Source organism: Musa acuminata, chromosome BXJ1-4 (assembly GCF_036884655.1).
Source record: "Musa acuminata AAA Group cultivar baxijiao chromosome BXJ1-4, Cavendish_Baxijiao_AAA, whole genome shotgun sequence".
NCBI lineage: Eukaryota > Viridiplantae > Streptophyta > Magnoliopsida > Zingiberales > Musaceae > Musa > Musa acuminata.
In genome coordinates, this window is record NC_088330.1 from 4196350 (window position 1) to 4221865 (window position 25516).

General features: G+C 38.2%; 2 protein-coding genes across 2 annotated transcripts; one reads left to right on the forward strand and one right to left on the reverse strand.

The window, feature by feature from the left end:
* Nucleotides 1–1474: 1474 nt before the first annotated feature.
* LOC135642463 (uncharacterized) lies at nucleotides 1475–12910 on the reverse strand. The gene is made up of 9 exons (XM_065158632.1): nucleotides 12455–12910; nucleotides 11844–11889; nucleotides 11653–11719; nucleotides 11482–11527; nucleotides 11297–11395; nucleotides 3557–3625; nucleotides 3102–3456; nucleotides 2836–2993; nucleotides 1475–2525 (listed from the first exon to the last, which is right to left on the reverse strand). Exons 1-9 carry the CDS (start codon nucleotides 12839–12841, stop codon nucleotides 1671–1673), a joined length of 2082 nt encoding a protein of 693 aa, XP_065014704.1. The 5' UTR covers nucleotides 12842–12910; the 3' UTR covers nucleotides 1475–1670.
* A 10696-nt stretch (nucleotides 12911–23606) lies between these two features.
* LOC103980638 (glutathione S-transferase F9) lies at nucleotides 23607–24743 on the forward strand. The gene is made up of 3 exons (XM_009397087.3): nucleotides 23607–23795; nucleotides 23884–23932; nucleotides 24028–24743. The coding sequence occupies exons 1-3, from the start codon at nucleotides 23649–23651 to the stop codon at nucleotides 24495–24497; spliced, it is 666 nt and encodes a 221-aa protein (XP_009395362.2). The 5' UTR covers nucleotides 23607–23648; the 3' UTR covers nucleotides 24498–24743.
* Nucleotides 24744–25516: the final 773 nt, after the last annotated feature.

Genomic DNA, 25516 nt, shown 5'->3' on the forward strand with positions numbered 1-25516 from the left:
GGAAGATATGGTCTACCAATCAATCAAGAATAGTTAGGTTTGGGAGATGGAACATTAATTAACTTCCATTCAGCACTCCCAGCTTTTCTCTTTCTTCCTTCTTCCTGATTTCTATGGTCACAGAATCTTGGCTTTATCCAGTCTTCCAATCTTTAAGCATCTCATGGGCATCAAAATTATATTGGTGCAATAAACTATGTTGTAAGTAACTTCCATTCAGCATTCCACCTTGTTTTTTTATTGCTGGTTTCTGTGTTCAACCACAAAGAAACAATCTTTAAAATCTAAGCATCCAGATTTGCTTTCACAGACATGAATTGTGGCCACACAATGGATATGCAATGTATGCATGATGAATAGTGGATTAGGGGACACCTCACACTGTATGGGGTCTAATTTGTGCCATCTTGTTAGATCTTTTGAAGGCACACGATCAACACAAGCAAACATCTTTTTCAATTATCATTCAAGATTTTTCTTTTTCTTTTTTTGCTAAATTGTGCTTATGAGATTTGATATCATGAATGAGATCTTGAATCCTTAATCTTTGACAATAAAATACGCTATTTCGCAGTCTCAAATAGTTAGAAATTCATAATTTCATCATGAATTTATTATTATTATTATTATTATTATAAAAATTATTTTAACGTTAAGAATAATCGATCATAGATTATTGAAACTTTATAATTTTTTTTATTATTGTTGTCGTATAAATATAATCGATTCACGGAGAGATATTTACGTGCAAAAAAAGAATTAAAGAGATATTTGCAGGTAAATTAAATGGCTGCAAATGGATTACTTATTGCAGCAGAGACTTGGAAGCAGTCCAATCGCAAGCAAACGAACATCTCCTCTGTTCTTGAAGCCCTTCAAATTAATATTGCTGGTCTCTTTCTAACTCGGGTTGGGTTGACTTTGTTCTCCTGCCTCCCACGGCGGCTTTCATTTTCGAAGATGTTAATATGCGAATGAATGCTTTTGGAGAGAAAGGAAGGTCAGGTGCCCCGAGATCGAGAAAAATATGATGTTGATGGTTATTTTTGACCAAGCAAATAGATCAAGACTGGGGTTGACTATGGATCAAATATTTTAGATATGCAATATTACGATATTTCGAGATTAGCTCGGTATAATACGATATCGTGTACCACTCAGTATACCATAACATATCGAACAATACATCCCGAGTGATTTTAAATATTTCTTCCTCTCTACTATTCGAAATTACATACAGAGGGTATTATTGAAATTAGAGACAGAACATATCCGATGGTTGGAGCCTTGTAGTTGTGCTTACAGTGGATTTATAGTTGCAGAACACCTCATAATACCAAACAAAGATTTAGAACTTGTACTTAAAAAGAAGCCAAACTAAAACTTACAAGCCACCTGATACATGCATGTAATAGCTGAACACCTCCTAATAAGATCATCACTCGCTCACCAATCCGACCAAATCTGTCATAAATAAGCAAAGCCTCATGTGAGAATTAATTTCAATAATAATTAATCTGTACAACAGCCCTATCACTTTTACAACAGAATGCTGGTTACAGTAGTAATTGTTAGGGAAAACCTGCATCATTTGGGGGGCGCTATTTCTAATACCAAGAGGCGAAAAGCCACTTGTGATCTCTACCAAATCGAAAATGGGAATTACAACTTCATAGTTGCAATGATAAATTTGGGTTCTGCGAATCTAATAGGAAACCTGAGACTGGTGACCCTGGTGTCTGGAAACCAACATTTAGATCAGGAGGTACAGAAGCCGACTTCGGATTTATCGACAATCCCCTCCATGTGCCTTGAGAATCATGTCCGGAATCAGGCAAGTGGCTGCCGGAACTCGAAGATGTACTTGGATCAGCAACCATTGTCACCTTGTCCATATTGAAATTACTAATGGTTGTTTGACTACTGTTTCTTGCAACCATGTCACGCGCTCGAGAATGTTGTCTCATTGCCTCTGAACTAAAGCTCTCTGGCGAGGCACATGTAATAACACTTTTGCCAACTTGAGAGGGATGATTAAACCCCAATGGGTTATTAAAACCATTCAAGGTGGGTTGCATAGCTGGAGCAGCTTGGTTAAGATGGAATGGAGTCTTTTGCCAATTACCCTGTCCGCCAACAGCACTCTGTGGTTTGAAAGCACTTTCATGGTTTCTGGCAATGACCTCCCCTGAATCTAAAACTCTACTTGAGAGAGGAGATGATGTAGCTGGTGTAGTGTTTGCACAGACTTCAGTCAACATGCCACTCCGGGAATGTTCAGATGCTAATGCGCTAGTTGTTGGGGTGCTTTCTGGTTGAGAAACACGGGAAGGAGATCTAGTTAGTAAGGGCGGCTGAGACTGTTGTGGTACTTCATTATCTCCAACCCATCCACGGCCAAATTTTGTTCCGGGAGGAAGGACACTTTCAATTCTTTTAGCAGCAATTTCCCAGCCAATGGGACCAAGGTTTGCAGCAAAACGTGCCAAGCTCCTGGCATATGCGTGCTCCATGTAAAGGCCAACCTGATTACAATGAGACCATCATCAAATGTTCAGAAACTATGCTTTTGTGTCAGATTCTAGCACATAGCAATTATCTGAAAATAAGTCAGAGAAGCACTAAAACAAAAGAAACAAAACAAGAAAAGGAAAAGATATAAAGCATGTACTACTCTTTCAGTACGGATAAGTGAAACATGAACTTGTATGTTAACTATCTATTCGTTCTAACAAACTGCGACAAGTACATGTGAAACAAGTAAACACATCACTGGACCTTGAAGTTGCAAATAAGAACAAAGCTCGCATAAGAGTTATAAAACATGATACTTACAGGAATAAGTTGCTTTCTCTCTCCCTCAAATGTTGTTAATACTGATGGTTCACTTATGGAGCCGAATACCTGGGGATGGCTATATGTGATACGACGATTTTCATCTATGACCAAGGACTTCTTGGGATATTTCATCGAGAAACCCTTAACTGCAGAACCTGAAAATAGAACCCAAAAAGAACAGTTGTAATTTTTTCCACAACAAGGTGATAAACTTGTTATTTGTTCATTTGGAGGTGCCTGATTATAAAATTTGAAAAACAAACCTGAATTATCCTCATTTCTTTCAGACTTGTGATCGCCAGTCAAACTATGAGATTCAATAATGCGAAGACCATAAGGCTTTGCCGGTAACTCGGATGAACTTGTTTTGTCTAACCCTTTTCGTGACAAATCATGTGATAAGCTAGTCCAGTGACTACTATCTCCGGCATTAGAATGTGTTGCATTTGAAGAGAAGTTGGAACCAGCACGGTCAACAGGAGGCCTACCAACCTTCTTTTGAATATTCTTAGATGGCGGCCTACCTCTCCTTACTGGCTTTGGTTCTGGTTCATTATCATCACTTTCTTGTCTTAAATTCTCAAAGTTCTTTTTTGCAAGCTCTTGTATGGATCGGGCCTGTAAAGTGAAATACAAATCAGCATTATATGTATGAGAAAACAAAATGCCTGTCATTTCCTATGTATTAATGAGAAAATCATAGGGAAAGGGTAAACACCTGTCTGTAGTATATTGTATCTGGTGCATTGTATTGCATTGCATTTGAGCAGATTAAGATGACATCTTTCTGCAAAAATATATACAGCATGTCACTAAGGCTAAACTCTTTAACAGTAAACAAATCACTACTCATACACTGACGAAAAAGCATAAAGAAACAAGAAAGGTAAAGTGCATCAATGCCTTAAATGTATCATCAAGCAAACCAAAGACAATCTACAAAATTCTAAAGTGAGTAGATAGAACAAGTTTCATAAAATGACCATATCCCCAATCTTAAGCATAAGAACAAATCTATAGTAAACAAAGTATTTGTATCAACATGCAACTAACAAAACTTGCTGAAAATTTTGTCATTGAACATTATCAAATGCAATTCAAGAATTAAGGTCTCATTTGCCAGGCCTGTGCTATCATAGTCTAGTAACACACGTAATGCTCTGGGTCAATGCCGTACCCAAGCCAGCACATGGCCAGAGCATGCACATGCACAAACACAGTAGTTACTCTTTTATCCTGCAATTAGCAATTTCACATGATAAGTATAGGGAATGAGTCGCCAGTTGAATCCTTAATTTAAGCAGTTCAAGAAGGCCATTCAGATTGCTGATTTCATAGATCATTGTTATATTTAACACTTCCTTTTAAGAGTAAATAACCTAAGATTCCGACCTTCATGCAAGGATTACAATTGGCACCATTACTACTAGCACAGTATGCAAGTCCCATGCTGAAAAGACAAAAAAAGTAATAAAAAAAAAACCAAAGGGCAAAGACCAATGGGGTAACTCCTACTCTCCTCCACTGTATCAGAGGTCAGTTAGAACCCTAGCCAACTTGAACAACCTCGACTTTCTCTTCTATCTTGGCTCAAGATCAATGGAATAAACCAATTAGGTGGCCTAAAATACATTTAGGTGGCAAAAATTAAATGAACCAGACACTGCACAGTGACAAGCAGGCTTGAAACTCTATGTTTTGGCAGTTATTCTTGTTGCATGGTTAAAATACTAGTATTCAAGAAATGCAAGTTATTATAACTGCCAAATTGATATTATTAAATAAACCTTGTATATTAGCAAAAGACTTATTAGATCAGATCCATAAATTGTGGTTTCAAAGAGAACACGCAAAGTGCAATTTTATGACTGAAAGTCACAGTAGTTTGATTAAGATTACCATCTTGCATAATTCATCCAACAAATAACATCGAGCTAGACAAAATATTTTAAGGGTGCATTTTCAGGTTTCCTCACACAAGAGCAAGACTAATCCTTTTCAACTCAATTATGTACATCAGGCTTGTAATAATTAACGTTAATAATTTTTGGCAACAAAGATAATCAAATCAAAATGGAAAAGTTGATTGTGAGCAAGATCACATGGATAGATTGCTCAATATAAAAAAGGCATATGGGTTGTAGATGCTACCAAGGATTTTAACTTAGGCCAAAAAATCTTTCAGCTGAAAGACACAGCTTTGGCAGGGTTTTCAAGCCAAGAACAACGTATTGGTAATGAAATAAGACTTTCCTTTGCTTTCCAGCCAGGTCAATTTAAATTTAAACTCGCTCATTTACCTTTGACTAGCTTTTTTGTCAGCAACACAAACTTGTGTGGTCTAATATTTGTTGGGTATCACTTAGTTTTAGTAGTTAGGGCTCTGAAAAGGCCTGAAAAAATCCAGCCAACACCTTTCGTCATGGGGTGAAATTTATAGGTACCCTGCTTGTTGTCATTCTATATTTGATTAATGATGGCAACAAGCAGGGTCTTTATAAGTTACCCACATCTACCAGACGCACTTAGATTAGATTCCAGTGTCATTTAGTTGAGTTTGAGCTGGGTTTGGCGAGAAATTAAGTACATGAACTTGGTTTGGTTTCAGGCACGAAGGTGACTAGCAGGTTCAGGGAAATTAGATGGACACTACCCATTACCACTCCTAAAAATGACTACAATCATTACAGTCAGACAAAATACTTTAATAATAATTTTCTGTGTCTGAGCATGTACATATATGCTGAACCAAGCATTTATGTCAGCAACCATTTCATACCTTCCGGTATTAGTATGATAGTATAATAAGATTCCCTCTTCTCTCAAAGTTTTGAGTTCATAAGAAAATGTGCAACCTTTATCAAACTCTAACATCCTCTCTCATGTGCAAATAATGAAGGATTAATAGGCTTGCCACATGGACCCAAGTACAAGATAACAGTGTACATTGTCACTGACATTGGAAAGCAGTGTGATTTGTACCCCATAACTGCCTTTTGATGAAATCTGCATCTTTCAGAAAATTTTGGTGGCAACATTGAATCATGAGGCAAGGTTGAAACAAATAAAGTGTATATTTAAGGTTGTCTAATTTGTAGCTTGTATTTGACTCTCAATCAAATATGCATCTGGTTTAGGTGGTGAGCCTTGAAAGATGAGACAAGTTTAATTCTAAATGCATATTATGGAACAATTTCAAGAGTTTGGAACTTAAGAGCATCCAGTGATTGCAAAAGGCGCTCGGGCGCTCGCCTAGGCGCTCGGGCGAGGCGAGGCGAGGCCCGAGCGCCTCGCTAATGTCCCAGGCGGCGCGCTTCAAACAGGCGCCGCCTAGGCGCTCGCCCGAGCCCAGGCGCTGGGCGCTTCGGGCGAGCGCCTGGGTAAACCAAGGCGATCGAACCAGAATTTTAGGTCTGGTTCGGCCCTGGTTCGGTTGTTAGTTGGTTCAATCGAACCAACTAAACCGATATAACCCCAACCCTAACCCTAACCCAACACTAACCTGCTGTCGCTGCCGCTCTCGATCCCGATCGCGATCTCGTCGCTCGCTGCCGCTGCCGCTGCTCGCGCCTCCCACGAAGCCCTCTCGCTGCTCGCGCCTCCTGCGAGCCCTCCCGCTGCTCGCGCCTCCCGCGAGCCCTCCCGCTGCTCGCGTCTCCTGCGAGCCTTCCCGCTAGTCGCGCCTCCCACGAGCCCTCTCGCCTCCTGCGAGCCCTCCCGCGAGCCTTCCCGCTACTCGCGCCTCCCTCGAGGCCTCCCGCTGCTCGCGCCTTCCGCTCCCTTTCCCTTTCCCGCTACTGCCGCTGCTGCTGTTGCCGTCGCTCGCCGTTGCTGCTGCCGCCGCTCGCCGCCGCTTCCTCGTTTCTCCATCAGGCTCAGTTTACTCTTAATATTAAGTTTATTTGAATTTTAAAATGATTAATTTTCTGTTAATAGATTAATAATATATTATTTTGATTTTAATGTTATTAATTTTTATTTATTTAAAATTATTAATTATATTATATATTTTTATATTTTAGCGCCTCGCTTCGCTCGGGCGAGCGCCTAGCGCCTCGGGAGTTTGTGGACCTTGGCGCCTTTTGGCGCCTAACGCTTTTTAAATCACTGAGAGCATCTTTGCACATTTTCAACAATGTTGAAGATGAAGGTTCAGAAGTCAAGTAAACTTTGTAGTTAAGCAAAAATTGTCGCTATTGAATTGATGACTCAATCTTATTACAGATTTATTGCTGCAATTTGGTGAAATGTTTAACAACCTTGTTGTATGATTAAATAAAAAATAGTCCTTAACCTTGACCTCCACAGGGGTTGTTTAAAGATTGATATTGCCGTCCTAGAGAGTCCAAAAGAACAGGAGGCAATTTGAAGGTGTAAATCCTTTTGGGAGATCAGAATAGAGATCTTCCTCAAGCTCCAGCACTATACCAGCCACTCCTGAAACTTTGGGGGCGATAATGAAGGGCCTATAGGTTCGAGCTGTTCCCAGTTATGACTCGAGGCGAAGGTTAAATCACTAAAAGCATTGATGCTGAAGCTGATTAAATCAGCTCTAACCATGCATTGTTGTGTATGTTAATGTGACTATTCGCTGTTAATGATTTTTTGACATCTCAAAGACAGAAAGGGCTGCTATTACCACCTCTTGAGACAATACATGGGCCCCAGTAGCAGTGGCCACATTGTGGGAGTTGACCCCTTAGTTAAACTCATTTGTCAATATTGATCCATGTCCAGATTTTCCTCCATGTAGATAGGAGGAACGAAGAATACAGAAAGTCTTACCAGAGTGTAAAAGTAGGTTGTTTCATGCTATCTTTTGGTATCACAATTAGCTTCCTCTTTCCATCTTCAACAAAAGAAATATGGTTATCAAGTATGTAAATCACATTTGTTTGGTTGAAGCATCTTGAGATATATGTAATGAAATATTTCATTTGCCTCATCATCTCCTAACAGCTTTCCTAAAGATGCAGGTCAGTTGTGGAGCAAATCAACATTCTAGAAGCAAATATGAACCTTTAACCCACTCCAGCATGCAATCTTTACCAGCTAAGATGCATGTCAAAGCTCCTGGACTCGAATCCCACCTTCGCCGTTTACCCTTTGCAAAAAGAAAAAAAACCACTCCAACATGAATATTATAAACTTGTCACCTATCAAATGCCTTCTTTCATTGTAAGAATAAAGAATCCTCTAGAGAGAGAGAGAGAGAGAGAGAGAGAGAAAGAAGTCTAAGAAGAGAGAAGAGAAAGATAAAGAGGACCTCCATAGAGGTTTATTTCTGAATTATAGTCCACACATCTCCTTCAAGTAGTCACAACTTACAGTCATTGTATATATAATAAAGTAAAATCCCTTGTAACCTAATTAAAATTTTAAAAAATACTTTCAACTTCTTCCATTTGGGATGCTATCCTTCCTTTGGCTGACCCTCATTTAGTATTTATTGTTTTCTAGATTGAAACCATTTTTCTGTTATCAACATTGATTGTATTTATCAAGAAAATATGAGAAAGAGCCTAAAATACAACGTTACATGCCGACATACATTGTCTTGCTACACCAACATATACCAGACTCCTACCAATTCATGCCTGGACCAATACAAGTCTAGTACCCAAAATTCAATTCCTTGACTTAGAACGTATAAAGATCAGAAAACTTGAGCCTGTAATGATTGGAAAAATCAGATAACCCAAGATTAACAATTCTAGAATCAAACTAAAACTTAGTACATGAATGAAGGCAAAAGTAATCAAACTTTTGCCAGCTCAATTTTATTATTGGTCAAACATTAGCCAAAAGTAATCAAACTTCTACACTGGCTGGACTAGGCATACATGAATGAAGGCATATTCGTGTGCTAGAACTGATGATGTGGCATTGCAAGGACCTCCCTTTGCTGCCCAAACCCAATAGCCAGTCCTGGTGTTGGTCTCCCATTCCACAGGGATAGAAATGACACTAGCTTGACCATTCATGACTCCTAGTTGGCCGACCCAAAGATGATCGATGTTGAACTTTTTTGCATGTCAAAAGACACTTCTATTACTGAGGACGAATGTATCAAACCTCCTTTTTGGGTGCCAAAAAATTGCATCATAACAAGTAAATGCTAGAAATCTAGATAGGAGGATCAAAAGTTAAACGTCATCAAGGGTTTCATTTTCTTCACTACACCATAAGGTTCTACTCATAAAGTCAATCATTATAGTTCATGTTTCAAGTACTATCTCTAGGTGCTAATCTTTTAAAATCAGCAAATCTAGCTTGGTAACTCCACTATCATCTGAAAGATGAGCCAATTGCTCTTTTATTTGAAAGAGAAATAAAAATTGAGGTTGGTTACTCCACTTTTATTTGAAAGGATGCATAGGAATTTCTATATAGGAATCTAGGGTGCAATGTAAATGGCAAATAACTAATCACAAAAATTCTTAAGAGAAAAACAAGAGAAACAAAATTGAGGTTGGTTACTCCACTTTTATTTGAAAGGATGCATAGGAATATCTATATAGGAATCTAGGGTGGCATGTAAATGGCAAATAACATATTTAATAATAAACCCATAAGATAGGGGTTTATACACAAAAGAACCCTCAGTAGTAATGTGTTGGTTGGATCAGTAGGATGGTACACCACAGAACTGTAAATCACACAATTCAGTAAAGGAAAAAGATATCATGATAAAAATTTTTACTTCTAACAAGAAATATAAACATCAATGTAGATTTATAGACCAAATCAAGAGTAAAACTACTTAATAAACAAGTCATAGTCAACTAAATGGAAAATCGATTAGATATATAAATTAAAACATACAGCCTGAACATAATGATTTGTTTAACTTTAACCATAAACTACATATTTATGTACATCAGCAACCACCATCTTGACGAGACATACAATAAGTGAATAAGGTGAATGAGAAAATGCCAAATTTCAAAGCTTAACTAAATAATATATGAATTCACCTCATTCCCTGTCGATACAACATAATGGAAAAGAACAAAAGAGTTACAGGTTTGAATTATATAATAACTGTGAAGAATACACCATCATAAGAAACCCAGATGAAGTGATTTAATTATAGTTCCAAGTTCAGCTTCAGAGAATCTAAGTTAACACGCAATTGCAATACTAAATGGCAACAGGAAGTCATTTTGGCAAAAAATCAAAAGCCAAGTTTTCATCTATGTAGGCTTTGTTATCTCTAAAAAGCATAAACCTAATGACTCATCTTGAGAAGGGTCCACACATCATTATAGCACCAGTAACACTGATGTTGCCCCATAAACTTTTCCCAGGTTATACCAATCTATCTTTAAACCTAAGCCCCAGCCACCATCATTAACTTTGCCCAAAATGTAATTCTATTTCCAGCTCCATCGTTAATTCCAACCTTAGGTTGTTTTTTAATTTTGAAAAAGTTTACTTTCAGAATTTTAATATAGATCCAATAAGTTTGGCATTCTTCATTGTGGAGAGCAAATTCTTCAGGAAAAAGATGCAAACTTCAGCATAATATGATAACAAAGGTGAAAAGTTTAATATGCATTAAAGTAGACGTTTTCAGTAAGAAATATAAGTGGAGTAGGAAAAAAATTTAGACAAAAGATAGTGGAACCAATGAAAGTTTGGCTTACATGCTCGTTGACCTACTTACAATAGATGAATGTATGCAGGTGAGAATCAAATTATACAATAAATGGACAATGCCAACAAAATCAGGCCATTAGTTTTGAGGAAGCATAGATGGAAAAAAACAGAAAATTGTACTCTTGTTGACTGGCTTTTGTTTATCAAAGAGGAAGAAGGAATTGAGAAATTATACAACAATCATCATAAGCAAGCATAAGCTGTTAATATCCACAAGAAGAGAAGACAATGATATCAACTTTGTCATTGCAGCCAAGGAGTCGCATAAAAGCAGATTTTGAATAAATGACACATAGGGAGTACATAGTTAAGTTGTTAGGTTTGTGGAAAAGTATTTCTTAGCACCAAAAATCAGTAACTTGGACTAATTTCAATGAAGTCAACATAGCAATTATTATCTTAGTTAAAGCATAAAACAAATAGCTGCATGTCACCTTCAAATGATATATCATAATTAATCATATTCAGCATGAAATCCAATGCCAACAGTGAATGAAACAAACTGAAATCTGTAGCCTGAATCAAATCATGAATCAGCGGCACGATAACACAAACCAGTAGTGACTAAGATATGCTGAAAGAGAAGAACAAATTAGCAAGAAAATCAAGAAGAAAGTGGAGCAACTGACTTCCCTTCAGATTTTCATTAGGACAAAAAGGTAAAGAACAGTACAAATGCAAGAAACAGAATGCAGGGCTTTCTTCCAACCAATAAAGAAGAAAGTTACAGTTAAAGCAAAGTTTGATCTGTCAAGAAAAAGACCCAAGTTTGCCAAATGCAACATTCTTTACGGACCTCAAATTGCTCCAGGTTCACATATGCTCCACCTGACAGCTTCTTCCTGATGGTCGCAAAATCCATCGGATGCTTGATAATATCATGGTAATCTGGAAGCTGCATATATCACACAGAAGAACATAAGATGTCAAGTCATGTCCACACCCATAGGAAAAGATGATGTTATTTGAAATGAAACACACCTCCTCGGGATCAACCGGCTCCGCAAAAACGCCATAAGTATCTTTCCTGATAGCAAACCAGTAAATCCGGTGAAAAATACTCGGGCAACAATTATGTACACATTGGCCAAGACTGAAACAGGGAAAGGGAAACTGTAGGTGAGACTCGATTAAAGGAAGCACAGAACTCACTTCTGCAGCCTGTCGAGGATGAAAACCAGCAACTTTTTGTCCGGCAATGGTGTAGTGGGCCCAGAATCTGATGGCAGGAATAACACAAGACGTTAACAAACAAGCAACACCAAATAAATAAAACGAAAGACACAAAATCGTGTTTTTTTTCCTTTTTCTTCCTATCTTTTAGGATCATTTTGAAGACAAACCTTGTGGAAGATCCATCCCTTTCGACGCAGGATTCTGCCCTTCCGTCTGCAACATCAGGGGGGAAAGCCACACCATGTCAGTCAAAAGATAAAAAAGAAATAACATCTTGTTGGTAACAAGAGAAAGGATCGCCAGGTCAAAAAAAAGGAAGGGTCCAATAGAGGAAGAAATAGAAGTAGGAGAAAATCCACGATTAATTAAAAGGAAATTAGACAAACAAAGCTCCGACCACAAAAGGTTGCTTTCCATTTTCTACAGAAACAAATGATGAGAAGAAGGTTGACCTAGTCAAATCGCATAACTCTCACTCGCTCGAAATCAACAGCGAGAAAACCGAAACAAATAAATGGAAAAGCCAATCCAGAAACACAACGGAATCCAAAGACGTCTTAAGAAACGGACACCTCGCCCAACCCGATAAGCACGCACAGATTCCGATCCAAAACCAATTCTGCACTATATTTTCCCCGAATCGAGAGCCCCCTCCCAATTCAAGAGCCTGTTAAATTCCGGAACGACTAAACCCCCCATTCCACCCCGTAGATCTAAACAAGCCCTACGCGTATAAAAAGGGGAAGGACAAGGGGGGGACAGAATGGGATCATCCAACCTGGGCATCCGATCCAGCGGGGCCGATCTTTCCCGCCCTGCGGCCATCGGATTCGGAGCCGGAGGCGGCAGTATCAGCGGAGGGGATGTTAGGGAGGCGGAGGACGAGACGAAGCTTCTTCTCCCGCCTTCTGCGACCTGAGTGATCGTCGCCGTCCTCGTCCTCGTCGTCGTCAGCGGCCGCCGCCGCCTCGGCGGCTGCATCGGGTTTGAGGCGGGAGGAAGGGCGGCGCGGATCGTCGTCGGGGTTAGGGCTGGGGTGCTGATCCTCTTCCCCCTGCTCGAGGCGCTGGAGACGGAGGCTGCGGCGCTGGAGATCCAAGAGAGAGGGACGGCCCTTCTTCTTCTTTCTCCTCTTCGACGCCACGGGCGGCTTCGTGTTGCCCATTTCGCACGTCCCCTCCCCCTCTCTCTCTCTCTCTCTCTCTCTCTTCTATCTTTCGTTTCTTTTTTTTGTTTTGTTTTTCTTCTTCTTGGATGGATGTCGCACGTGACGGGCTACGCGGGTATATCCCGATGGCGTGCTTCAGACAATAGCTCGGCCCATAATCTTCAGCTGTGCTCGGAAGATTAATGGGCTCCTTGGGCTTTGGATTTTGGGTTTGGTTAGTGGAAGGATGTCTTCCCTTCAATCACGTTCAAATTTCACCTAATTAGTTGCTAATAATATTCTTCTTCTTTCCTACTGATTCACCAAACCAAACCCGAGTTTTCAAATTCTTACTACATGTTACCACTCCTTTAATTTACGACTATAAGATCAATATAAAAAATAATTTAAAATATCTTATAAATGATAAAATCTTTTATTATAATTCAAATCTTATAATTTTATCATCCTAGCTACTAGTGAGATAAAATTTAAGGATATAAGTTATAAATAATATTTATCAAATTTTTTCAATCTAATTTGTATAAAAATAGTTTAATAATAATAAGATAATAATCATAATAATTATTGAATATTAATCCGTATAAAAAAACTTATATGATAATTATAATCTTCACATACCATAAATCATGTCTTTATCTCAAACTTAAATATTATTTCATAATTTTAATATATGCATGTGAATAACTAAATAAATATTCAAGAATAATAATTAGATTTTTATTTATTACAAGCAAAATTTTATCAATATGTTATATGAGAAAACTAAAAAATAAAATTATAATATATGTATATATATATATATATATATATATATATATATATATATATAATTTCATATAGAACCCTCAAACCAATAAATCCTATTTAATTGGATAGGCTCGTAATTGGGCTTATAGATTTAGGCTAATCATTCACCCAATTAGGCTCCTTAAAACTAAAATTGATCCAAATTAATTTTTTTCTAAATTCGATCAAAACTTAATTCATCAAATCTAAATCCAGCAATCAAAATAAAGTCATGATCAACAAAATATTTGATTAAAATAAATTAAATTAGTTAATTTTATAATTAAGGATAGAAGTTAACAATTTTAAATTTTAAAAGGTAATTTTTAATTTTACTTATGATATACAGTAAAAAAAATTTGATTTCTTAAGGGCATAATTAAAGAGTAAATTTAATGACATATATTATATTTTTATTAACTTTTTATGGGTAAAATTATCTTTTTTCTAAAAATCCTAATTCTCTTTCATAATTGTCCTCGACTACGAGTTGCTCGTAGTGGTGTTGTTGTTCGTATGTGGTTGATCGACAATCTCACCACCGCTCTGTCATGGCATCATGCCTATGCGCAATTATGCATCACCATATTGTGCTATATCGTCATGCCCACGTGCGGTTGTACACCGATTGATGACGACATCGTCGTCATGACTCTCAACAATGCCACATAACCATTGGGTACCAAAACCTTCAATGTCTAATCGATGTTGATCGTAGCTAATAAATATCACAGTGATGTTGCGGCAGTTACTATCAACAACAATGATTGCGGTAGCCATCATAGCCATTGTAATCACCGCACTGTTGCAAATGTTGCAAGGTTGCCGCACCCCATGATGCTTTCATTAGGTACACAATCATTACTCAAGCTGGCAACCACCAAACGATGCTACTCTCAATAATATTATCGTCGATAGCAAGTTGTTGATATTGATCCATCGATCAAACGTAAGGAATCTCATATCACTCGTAAGCATATGATATGATAGACTAGATAGAAAAACAAATCGATAATATAAATAGAACGTTCAAGTATCGTAAATCAAATAACACTTTTTCGCTAGTGAATGATGATAACAAATAAATTTAAACATTAAATAAATTTAAAATACTTTTATGATCTAAAGTATTTAATTTTAAAATATACCTTTGATAATAATTGTAAGCATAAAAATCATAATTATGTAATTATTATATGAAAAATTTTTAATATTAAAAAATAAAATTAAATACAATATATCATATTTATAATGTGTATCTTTTCGATGCTACTCAAAAAACCTTTATCGATATGTAAGTATAACGTCATCGAATCTAAATGCTATAATGATATCGATCTAAAGCAAAGTAAACTAAACTCTATTTTTCTTTTTCTATAGTTTACAAGATCGCTATGACCAATGGATCATAGACAAAGGAGATTAAAAAAAATCTATAATCTCTAATTCATGAAGAGATGAGAGAAGATATATAATCTCTCAATAACGTTATGTTATATATCCATGTTAAATCCCTAGGAGATCTTATGTATTATTTATAGATGAGAATAGAGGATCTAAGATAACTAATTAGGAGAGTTCCTCCCATCAATATCATCTTCGAAAGAACTTTATCATAATTAGATTTTCTTTCTATTAATCGATGATTATAATTAGAATCCAATTATATCTGTAATATATCTTACCTATCTAATCAGATAAAGACTATATAATTTAACACAGAATTGTAACGTCTCTATTAAGCTACTATCATCGACGAAGAGCTTTAATCTATTATGTAGGAAGTAGTAGAGAAGATCCGTGTTAGAATTTGATTCAATGCCATTGATTAATATGCTAAAATGAACATATGATGGGGATATAAACAGGAATAACATTTATATATGAATAAATACTAGAAGACCATAATACGCAGCGAAATTAAATGGAAGCATAATCAAATAGAACATAACACCAAGATATACGTGGAAAACCCCTCCAATGTGAAGGGTAAAAACCACGGGGCAAACTAGACCCTAGCAACAATCACAAGAGAACAACTGGGATACAAGGATCATGTCACTGCCTACAATATCTAAAACCTCCCCAAGTAATCACAGCAAGAGTCTACTGTAGATTTGATCTAACCTGAGATAAGAACACTACTAGATGATTGAGAACAGCCTCTCTGCATTGTCCTTGTCTCAATCTCTTGCCCTAAACCCTAGCAACAATTACAAGAGAACAACTGTGATACAAGGATCACGTCACTGCCCACAATATCTAAAATCTCCCCAAGTAATCACAACAAGAGTCTACTGTAGATTTGATCTAACCTGAGATGAGAACACTGCTAGATGATTAAGAACAGCCTCTCTGTGTTATCCTTGTCTTCTTCCTTTTCTTTCTCCTCATTTTCTGCCTTATTTTCCTCATTTTCTTTGGAATCCCGTGGCTGTTTTCTTCTCTCACGTTGCTGCCCTATTTATGTCTTTTTCTGCCTCCAAAACACATCCACCACACCCCCTAATGATAATTAGGGTTAGGTTAAGAGAGGGTGAGCTGTGGGCTGCCCAAGCCCAATATGGGCTGAATTTGTGAGCTGCCAGCCCAACAACCTCCCCCTTCAGCCCATAAGGGAGACTGTCTCATGACTCCTCAATGTGAAGCCATGCCGACCAGTTGTCGGCATATCTCCTACCTTTCTTTTGGTAAGATTTTCATTCCATTTGGTAGTAATACCAAATCATAAGTGTGGTTCTTCTAAAGAACATCCATCTCTTCCTACATAGCAACTAACCACTTCTCTCTCTACTCACTTTCAACTGCTTCCTGATAACTCTCTAGTTCACCTGCATCAGTAAGCATCACATACTCATCTGTAGAGTATCTTCTTAAAGGTTGATGTTGTCTAGAAGATCTTCTCAACTGAGATTCTACGGGAAGTTGCTCTCCAACTTCTTCTTGCTCAACATGTCCTGCAAGTAGATCAACATCAGGCTCTACACTATCTTCCTACACATCTCCCTCATCACCCTGATATACTGGAGGAGTAATTGGGTCACAATCTGCTAATCCTTCTACAGAAGTATTGGCTAGTGTCTTCTTCTTCAAATTTTCAAAAGTTTGATCCTCAAAGAAGACTATATCTCTGCTTCTAAACATCTTCTGCTTTTCTGGATCCCAAAGCATGTAACCAAAATGATCATGTGAGTAACCAAGAAAAATACATTCTTTAGTCTTACCATCCAGCTTGGACCTCTCATTATCTAGAATATGTGCAAATGCACAACAACAAAACACTCTCAAATTCTTATAGGAAACATCTTTCCCTAACCATACATGCTCTGCAACATCACCATCTAAGGCTGTACATGGTGATAAGTTGATCACATCAACTGCAGTCCTCAAAGCCTCATCCAAAAACCTTCTGGGTAGCTTGGCCTGTGAAAGCATACATCTAATCTTTTCCATGATTGTGCGGTTCATCCTCTCTGCAATTGCATTATGCTGAGGTGTACTAGGAACTGTCATCTCATTGGATCTCATGTGACCTGCAATAGTCATTAAACAATCCTCTATACTAACCACCATTATCTGATCTTATGCATTTCAATTTCCTTTCTGTCTCCCTTTCAACCCTAGCATGAAACTCTTTAAAGACATTAATTACTTGATCTTTAGTCTTTAAAGCATAGGCCCAAATTTTCTTTGAAAAATTATCTATAAAAGTGACAAAATAAAGTGCACCACTTATACCAAGAACATCAACAGATCCACCAGAAGTTTTTGTCCTCAAAGGACCACATACATTTGTATAAACACGATCTAAAGCATGCATTTTTCTAGAGAAAGCAGGACTAGCAAATGAAACTCTATATTATTTACCTACCAAACAATCAATACAAGGGTTCAGATGTATACCTCTAAGGTCTGGTAATACCTCTATCTTGGAAAGAGCTTGTAGCCCCTTCTCGCTCATGTGTCCCAGTCGCCTATGCCACAACTCTATGCTGAAGTCTTTTTCTGTAGCATTTAACTGCTCATCATAAGCTTTAGCCAACAACCTGTACAAAGTATGACATTTCTTTCCATTAGCTATAAGAAGAGAACCCTTACTGAGCTTTCATTGTCCTTTGTGAAATCTGCTATCATAGTCTTCATCATCTAGCCTTCCAATTGAAATTAAATTCAGCCTCAAGTCAATCACATGTCTCACATCCTTAAGCACCAACTTGCAGCCTAGGTTGGTCTTTAAATGGATATCACTCATGCCTATGATGTTTGCTGTGTCATAGTTACCCATCTTGATAACACCAAAATTTTCAGACCTGTATATAGCAAAAAACTCTCTCCGTGGTGTAGCATGATAAGAAGCACATGTGTTAATCTCCCACTTAAGATCCTGACACACACAAGAAAAAATATCATCAGAAGGAGACAAAATTAAATAATCACCATCCTGCATTGTAGCTGAACAACCTTTGTATATGAACAAATACTAGAAGACCATAATACACAGCGGAATTAAATGGAACTACAATCAAATAGAACACCAAGATATATATGGAAAACCCCTTCAATATGAAGGGTAAAAATCACGGGGCAAACTAGAGATAATCCACTATGAGAATAATGAATATACAAATCTTAATCTCTTGCCATAAACCCTAGCAACAATCTCAATAGAATAACAGAGATACAAAGATCACATCACTGCCCACAATATCTAAAACCTCCCCAAGTAATCACAGCAAGAGTCTACTGTAGATTTGATCTAACCTGAGATGAGAACACTGCTAGATGATTGAAAACAGCCTCTTTGCGTTGTCTTTGTCTTCTTCCCTTTCTTTCTCTTCCTTTTTTGTCTTGTTTTTCTCCTTTTCTTTAGAATTTCGTGGTTGTATACTTCTCCCACATTACTGCCCTATTTAAGCCTTTTTTTGTCTTCAAAACGCAGCCACCACACCCCCCTAATATTAATTAGGGTTAGGTTAATAGAGGGTGAGCTGTAGGCTGCCCAAGCCCACTATGGGCTGAATTTATGGGCTGCCAGCCCAACAACCTTCTCCTTCAGCCCATAAGGGAGGCTATCCCATGACTCCTCAATGTGAAGCCATGTCGACCAGCTGTCGGCACATCTCCTGTCTTTCTTTTGGTAAAGTTTTTGTCAACATGTCTGCTCCGTTGTCATCTGTGTGAATTTTCTGAAGTTGCAACTGCTTATCTTCAAATACATTTCGAATCCAGTGGTATCTGACATCTATATGCTTTGACTTTGAATGAAACATTGGGTTTTTACACAAATGGATGGCACTCTGGCTGTCACAATGCACCACATAATTTTTCTGTTTCAGCCCCAATTCTTGTAAGAATTCTTTCATCCATAACATTTCTTTGCATACCTTTGTAGCAATAATATATTCTGCTTCTGTGGTGGAGAGAACAATACACCTTTGCAACCTGGATTGCCATGACATAGCTCCCCCTGCAAAAGTAAGTATATAACCTGAAGTAGACTTTCTCGTATCTATATCTCTTGCCATATCTATCTATGTAACTTGTCAACACATGTGGTCCACCTCCAAAGCTTAAACAAACCTTAGAGCTCCCTCTGAGATATCTAAAAATCCACTTCACTGCTGCCCAATGCTCTTTACTTGGATTTGCAAGAAATCTGCTAGTAACACTAACTGCATACGCGATGTCTAGCCTCATACATATCATTGCATACATTAAACTTCCAACTGCTGAAGCATAAAGAACCTTTTGCATTTTCTCCTTCTTCTCGTTACTTGACGGACTTTGTTCTGAGCACAACTTGAAGTGACCTGCAAGAGGAGAACCAATTGGCTTTGCATTGCTCATACTGAATCTTTCTAATATCTTCTCGATGTATTTCTCCTGTGATAACCAAATCTTCTTATTTTTCTTATCACGGGAAATCTGCATACCTAGTATTTGCTTTGCTGGCCCCATGTCCTTCATTGCAAAAGACTCACTCAGTTCCTTCTTCAATCTGTCAATTTTAGACATATCTTTTCCAAGAATAAGCATGTCATCAACATAAAGTAAGCGAATAATAAAATCCTCACCAAACCATTTGATGAACATGATCTTAAGCCATTCTTTTGTATCCATTTTCTATCATAGATGAATCAAACTTTCTGTACCATTGTCTTGGAGCTTACTTTAGCCTATACAAGTTCTTCTTCAATTTGCAGACAAAGTTCTCTTTACCTTTAACTTTGAGGCCTTCTGGTTGCTCCATATAAATTTCCTCCTCCAAATCCCCATGAAGGAAAGCTGTCTTCACATCTAACTGCTCAACCTCCAAGTCCTGGCTAGCAGCAATACCAAGAGCAACACGAATAGAAGACATTTTAACAACAGGAGAAAAAATCTCTTCAAAGTCAATACCTTTCTTTTGACCAAAGTCTTTCACAACCAATCTAGTTTTGTACTTTGGTTGAGAATAATATTCTTGAGTCTTCAACCTGAAAACCCACTTGTTCTTCAAAACCTTCATTTTATTTGGTAGTAGCACCAAATCATTTGGTAGTAGCAACTAACCACTTCTTTTTCTGCTCACTTTCAACTGCTTCCCGGTAACTCTCTAGTTCACCTGCATCAATAAGCATCACATACTCATATGTATAGTATCTTCTGGAATGTTGACGTTGTCTAGAAGATCTTCTCAACTGAGATTCTGCTGGAACTTGCTCTCCTACTTCTTCTTGCTCAATATGTCCTGCAGATAAATCAACGTAAGGCTCTACACCATCTTCCTACATATCTCCCCCATCACTGATATATTGGAGGAATAACTGGGTCATAATCTATTAATCCTTCTGTAGAAGTATTGGCTGGTGCCTTCTTCTTCAAATCTTCAAAATTTTGATCCTCAAAGAAGACTACATCTCTGCTTCTAAACACTTTTTGCTTTTCCAGACCTGTATGTAGCAAAAAACTCCCTCCGTGGTGTAGCATGATAAGAAGCACTTGTGTCAATCACCCACTCAAGATCCTGACACACCCAAGAAAAAATATCATCAGAAGGAGACAAAATCAAATAATCACCACCCTACATTGTAGCTGTGATATTATCTTTTGACTCTATAGACTCCACTTCTTTTTCCTTTTTCTTACTCTTCTTAGGTGTTCTTGTAATATCCTTTCTCACCACAATTATAGTAAACAATATCTTTTCTTGATCTTGACTTGCTTCTACCCAAGCGTGAACTGCTTCTAGACTTTAACATTCCTCTGTTCTCTGAGATAAGTGCTTGTGAATCATTCTGAGATATTGCCGAACTCTTTCTTCTCAACTCCTCATTCAACAAACTGTTTGTTACTTGACTCATAGTGACAACACTATCTGGAGCAGAATTACTGAGGGAAACTACTAGTGTCTCCCAACTTTCTGGTAATGAACTGAGAAGTAACAATGCCTGCAACTCATCATCAAGAGACATTTTCATAGAGGATAACTGGTTAGTAATACTTTGCATTTCATTCAAATGTTCAACAATAGAAGCACCCTCTCTATATTTTAGGTTCACAAGTTTTCTGATCAAAAAAGTTTTGTTGCTAGCTATTTTTCTTTCATAGAGACTTTTCAACTTTTTCCAAAGAGAATATGCAGAAATTTCAGTAGAAACATGGTGAAAGACACTATCATCGAGCCACTGTTTAATAAACCTAATTGTTTTTCGATCTAACCTCTTCCACTCATCATCTGTCATAGTTATGGGTTTTGCACTATCCCCCTGCAAAGGTTCATACAAATCTTTGCAATACAAGAGATCTTCCATTATTGGTTTCCATATCATCCAATTGTTTTCATTTAAACTAATCATGCAAGAAACATTACTAGCCTCCATGTTCAAATACAAAATTAAATCACCAAAACTCTTTGGTCTGATACTAGTTGATGGGGATATAAACAGGAATAACCTTTGTATAAGAACAAATACTAGAAAATCATAATACGCAGCGGAATTAAATGGAAGCACAATCAAATAGAACACTAAGATATATGTGGAAAACCCCTTCAATGTGAATGATAAAAACCACGGGATAAACTAAAGAATCCACTATGAGAATAATGAATATACAAATCTCAATCTCTTGCCGTAAACCCTAGCAACAATCACAATATAACAACTAGGATACAAGGATCACGTCATTGCCCACAATATCTAAAACCTCCTCAAGTAATCACAGCAAGAGTCTACTATAGATTTGATCTAACCTGAGATGAGAACACTGCTAGATGATTGAGAACAATCTCTCTGCGTTGTCCTTGTCTCTTCCCTTTCTTTCTCTTCCTTTTCTGTCTTGTTTTCCTCCTTTTCTTTGGAATCCCGTGGCTATTTTCTTCTCCCACGTTGCTGTCTCTTTTTCTACTTCCAAAATGCAGTCACCACACCCCCTAATGTTAATTAAGATTAGGTTAAGAGGGGATGAGCTGTGGGCTGCCGAAGCCCACTATAAACTGAATTTGTGGGCTGCCAGCCCAACATAACCCTCTTCAAACATTTTGAATGCAATTAAAGATGCATTCTCAGTTCTTAGTTATATTGTTAAGATTCAATTCTCCCATATATTCAGTTCAGGTAGGACAATATGGTAGCTCATGGGCACTCTAAATTTCGATGCAGCATGAAAACTTGGTAGCTACCATTCCACCCAATCTTCCCTATGGAAGCATCACTATCACGGATCAAAATTTGCCATCGCTTTGGAATCCTTCCTACTTGTCGCATTAGAATTGACCAAACTATTACTGCATACGTATCCGGCCATCATTCTCCTTGGAGATTTAGTTGTTCTAGAGACTTTAACAACCAATTAGAGTCCAACATTTAAACTTGTCACATGTTCAATATTAAAACATTAGATAGCATGTCGGAATCTTTGGTGCTTAAGTTAAAAGTAGAAGATTCAGAAAGTAAAAAAGTATTGTCAACCTAAAAGATTACACCTTTTAATTATAAGTTTGGATAATCATTTGAGTTAAATAAATAGATAGATAGATAGATACAATTATATAAAATTAACAACAGGAAACATTCTTCAAGTCAAAATATTCGGAGAATATTATTATTATTATTATTATTATTATTATTATTATTATTATTATTATTATTATTATTATTATTATTATATATGTCGATGTGATAAATCTGATTGATCTATTTTATTTTTTTTCTACTAGATTGGGTGATGAATATTGTCTCTATCATTATAAGATTTTCTGAATCATGAAATACAGATATACTATCCTGAATTTTTATGAAAAATAACATTAAATTTCGTATCATCAAAAATTAATTATTTTTAGTTCAATAATTAATATTTAAAATTTAAAGGCATACTAGTTGACCAAATCAGATAGTTGTCATATTTTTATTCTTTTACATAAAATATGTGATACATGATTGGATTAGGCGTCAGATACAACATTTGGTTGCTAAACAACTCTCTCTCTCTCTCTCTCTCTCTCTCTCTCTCTCTCTCTCTCAGCTAGTAGCTAAATAATAACTTTGTGATTTTTACGATATTGCAACTAATTAATAATTTATTAATATCACATTTGAAATGTCAAATCACAAGAACAGCTTGTTAGATCTATATGATTGCATACTCATGGCTTGATCGACCACCTAATCGCCAAACTATAATATATGTCACATCATACATGCAATTTAATGTGGTTAGTGATAAGTATGCAGACAAAAGCACCTACTTATCCCTAATTTGACCGTTCGGTGTGTTTCACCAACCACCATTCAACAGAAGGACGACCTCAAAGTGGCATGGCTCGATGAGTCCTAAGTCTCTTGCGCTCGTTCCGGTGTGCCAAAGTTAGATGAAGACCACGTGCATGCCAACTAATCATACAGCAGAGAGAGAGAGAGAGAGAGAGAGAGAGAGAGAGTTCATGGCATCACTATATATGGGCAGTCTGCACTGCATGCTACGTGGAAGATAAGAAGAAGAAGAAGAAAAAGATTGGACAGTATAAGAAAAGATGGCGGTGAAGGTGTATGGAAAGCCACAGGCAGTGTGCCCGCAGAGAGTGATGCATTGCCTGGTGGAGAAGGGCGTCCCCTTCGAGTTCGTCCTCGTCGACATCGACGCCATGGAGCACAAGCGGCCTGAGTACATGGAGAAACATGTGTTCCTTAATCCTCCAACTCTCTTTGCGTTAGTCATCGAGTTTGTATTGCGATCACGCTTAAGTTTAAGCTTGTTTCTTGTGGCAGCCGTTCGGCCAAGTTCCCTTCATTGCTGATGGCGACTTCGAGCTCTTCGGTAAACGCATTTAGCTTCTGCCCCATGGTTTGGTTTACGTGGATTATTCTTCTTGCTCATGGAGCTACGCCGTTGTTTTCGATCGAGCTCCTCAGAGTCTCGGGCCATCGTGCGGTACTTTGCGGCCAAGTACGCGGACCGCGGGCCCAACCTTCTCGGCCGGACGGCGGAGGAGCGAGCCAAGGTGGAGCAGTGGCTGGACGTGGAGGCCATCAGCTACAGCCCCTGCGCGTTCACAATCGTGTTCAACCTTTTCCTGTTGCCCATCCGCGGCCTCCCGGGGAACAAAGGCGAGGCCGTGGCCGCCATGGAGAAGCTCGACAAGGTCCTCGAGGTGTACGAGGAGCAGCTGTCGCGGACCAAGTACTTGGCCGGGGACGAGTTCACGCTGGCCGACCTGACCCACATCCCCGTGACGCGCTACATCGTGGAGCACTGCGGCCTGGCGTACCTCCTCGATGACAAGCCGCATGCCAAGGCGTGGTGGGAAGACGTCAGCCGCCGGCCGGCGTGGAAGAAGGTGATGAGCTTTGTGGCGTCCGGGGCGTCATTCTACGCCCCCTAGAGTTGCTGTGCCACTGCACATCATGTGTTCGATGAAAGGTCGGGGTCTTATAATGCGTCATCGGTTTTGATGTAGTAGGCAGGTGTTGTGACATTTCCTTCCTGAACGTCAATAATAAAAATCTGTATCCCGATCAGGCGAGCATTGTAACTTTGTTCGAGAAAGGTAAGTTGAGTCTGTACTTGATGTCATGCCAAGACACGTATTGAGATGAAAGCGAGTGAATTAGGTATCTTCTATGGAGAATATGCTGCATAGATTTTGCACTGTGGAGTTGTCGTTTTGTCCTTACTCGCACTCAGGAATAGGAGTTAGCATCTGCTATAAACGAACAAAATTAAATATGATTTACATATTTATATTAGTTGATTGTAAATTATAATTAATATATAGATTCTTAAACTACAACTTATATTAATAATCTTGAATAATATCTTTCCAATGTCTGTTGTCTCTTGATGCAAGTATCTAATCCCAAGTTCTCATCAAATAAGATATGAACGGCATCTACCGCTAATAATGTATCGATGGCTCCACATTGAGAAGACTCCACCGAGGAAGCTTTGTGCCGCTCGCTCCCTTGTGGACCACAGATAGATAGATGCATGGAGGGATAACCTTAGCATGACGAAGCAAATGACTAAAAGGAATCGATCTAAACAAAGATAAAAGGATAATGACACATCCCCAAACAACAGTGACATAAGGTTTCCGAAGCACCATAGATCTCTCGATGACATAGACGATGTTCCTTTTTGTGTGCTGTGACTGCCTACTGCTGAGAGGTGCAATAACGAGGGTAAACCCTCTCGCTCCCCACCAATCTGTTCATACTTGGGCATGTGGAGGTGTGCCGGGACTGTTCCTGTGGGCGCCTTCCATGCATATAGCATTTTTGTCAACTACCGGATCAGCAGGAGCTCGCCAAGATTTAATGGAATGCCAGAGTCTGCACCGGACACTGTTGGGCGGTGCAGTAAGCTTATCACTGGCTGCTCCTTACCTATGACTGCTGACAC